Source organism: Nerophis ophidion, linkage group LG17 (assembly GCF_033978795.1).
Source record: "Nerophis ophidion isolate RoL-2023_Sa linkage group LG17, RoL_Noph_v1.0, whole genome shotgun sequence".
Lineage (NCBI taxonomy): Eukaryota > Metazoa > Chordata > Actinopteri > Syngnathiformes > Syngnathidae > Nerophis > Nerophis ophidion.
The window spans coordinates 8,379,251-8,381,579 of record NC_084627.1 but is presented as its reverse complement, the minus strand read 5'-3'; the positions used below and the strand labels follow the sequence as shown (position 1 = coordinate 8,381,579).

Here is a 2,329-nt window from a genome sequence, read left to right as displayed (position 1 = left end):
TTTTTATTTAAAGTATTATATACTTAACATTATTACTATAAATATCGGTATTATAAATTAAAACATTTTATGACCACTTTTAGAAAAAATATATATTTTGTTCATCTTACGTTTAGCTCGGTTGGTAGAGCGGCCGTGCCAGCAACTTGAGGGTTGCAGGTTCGATTCCCGCTTCCGCCATCCTAGTCCCTGCCGTTGTGTCCTTGGGCAAGACACTTTACCCACCTGCTCCCAGTGTCACCCACACTGGTTTAAATGTAACTTAGATATTGGGTTTGTAAAGCGCTTTGAGTCACTAGAGAAAAAGCGCTATATAAATATAATTCACTTCACTTCACATCTTCATATTCATATAATTTCCCTTTTTTTTAAATGAAAAATGAATAAGTATTAATTTCTTTGAACACAAAGTGACTATAAAATTAATACAATAAAAACAACAAGAAAAACATGTTTTGTTTTTACTTAACGTATTCTATACCTACTATTATTATAAATTATGGTATCATAAATTAAAACATTTTGACCACTTTTAGAAAAAATATATATTTTGTTCATCTTTATGTTCATATATTTTCCCTTTTTTGTAGATTAAAAATGAATATGTATTAATTTATTTAAACACAAAAAGACTACAAAATTCAAACAATAAAAAAGACCTGTGTTTTGATTTTATTTAAATTATTCTATTCTTAATATCATTATTACAAATATTGGTATTATTAATTAAAACATTTTATGATCACTTTTAGAAAAATGATGTATTTTATTCATCTTTATTTTCATATAGTTTCCCTTTTCTTAGAAGAAAAATGAATATGTATTCATTTATTTAACGCAAAATGACTACAAAATTAATACAATAAAACAACAACAAAAACGTGTTTTATTATTGTTTTTTGTTTTTTTTGCTGTTTTTCTCTTTTTTGGAGAGGGGGTGGCATCGTTGGGATATAAACTAAAAAATATATACATTGTTTTGACATTCAGGGCAAACTATATATATATATATATATATATATATATATATATATAATGTAATGTCTGATGCTGCATGTTAATTAAAACTAAATAAATTCATTTTCATTTAAGCCACTCCATATTTAACATAAATAAAATAAAAATAAATATTGTAATACTGATATAAATATAAATATTGTAATACTGATATTATAATATTAGGATGATTATTATTATATTAACATAAATGTTATAATACTGGTATTATGTGGAAACATTTGTATAAAATGATGTTTATACTTAAGTTCATATTGTTTCTGTTTGGAAAGTTGGTTTGTTTCGTAGCATATTGTGGTCTGGAAAAAGTTTCATAATAAATATATTAAAAATATATTCTAAATAAAAAAAATAAAAAGTAGGTCTATAATTTAAAAATATATGTCAAATAATTTAAAAATAACATATATTCAATAATTTAATAAAAACTAATACAAATATGTTTACCGTTTCTATGTTTAACATTAATATTTTACATACGAATATTTGGAGAGAAGAGTGCAGGTGTCCCTAATGAAGTGGCCGGCCTAGTAATCCGTGGTCAACTTTCTCCAACAACAAGATGATGACGTCACAAATCCGCACATTTAAGTCGCCTGCAAGAAACTCCCAAAGTTCTGCAAGGTTCTGTTCGAAGGCGACAGAAGGTCGGAAGGCGCAAAAGTAAAATGAGGTCAAGAGCTTCCGTGGAACTTTTAGCAGCCTCACCTTCTCCCTGGCAGCTCGGTTCTTCTCCATCAGAACTTTCATGTCTCAGCAGCTTCTTGCAGGTTCCGGTGCGGCGTACAAGTTCTTCTCTGCGGAACAAAAGTCCGTCTGGACCCGCAACGCCATGTTTGCAGAACCCAGACCTGCAAGAGGAAGGTGCTGGTGGCGGACGGGAGGGGAAGGAGGAGGGAGAGAAGGGGGCGGGGCGGGAGATCCGGCCCGGTCCACTCAGTTCTTATGATGACGTCACTGGTGGAATTCAACTTTTGTCCGGTCAGTAAACACCAGCAATAAATAGAATGAAGATAGGCAGCAATAGATATTAATATATGATATGTAATAATAATATATTGTGCTGTACGAGAAGTAGCCACTGCATTCTTTACAATGCCCACTAGATGGCGACAATGTCCACACGCTTCAGAGCAAACATTAAACTATAAAAAACAGGAAGTTCTTTTGTCAATCTGGTCAAAATACATACAATAAAATACATATATTATATATTGAATAATCATGAAACATATATATGATCATCCATATATTTTACATGTATATTTGTATAATCATATGTATTATGATAGATTCAAACATCTGCACTGAT

General features: G+C 30.5%; 1 protein-coding gene across 1 annotated transcript in view; it reads right to left on the bottom strand.

The window, feature by feature from the left end:
- ttc28 (tetratricopeptide repeat domain 28) overlaps positions 1-1,897 on the bottom strand; it is a 62,666-nt gene extending 60,769 nt beyond the window's left edge. The window contains exon 1 of the mRNA XM_061876053.1: positions 1,726-1,897. Coding sequence (XP_061732037.1) covers positions 1,726-1,767 — 42 coding nt within the window. The 5' untranslated portion in view covers positions 1,768-1,897. The remainder of the gene's footprint in view (positions 1-1,725) is intronic.
- Between the last annotated feature and the right edge of the window lie 432 nt (positions 1,898-2,329).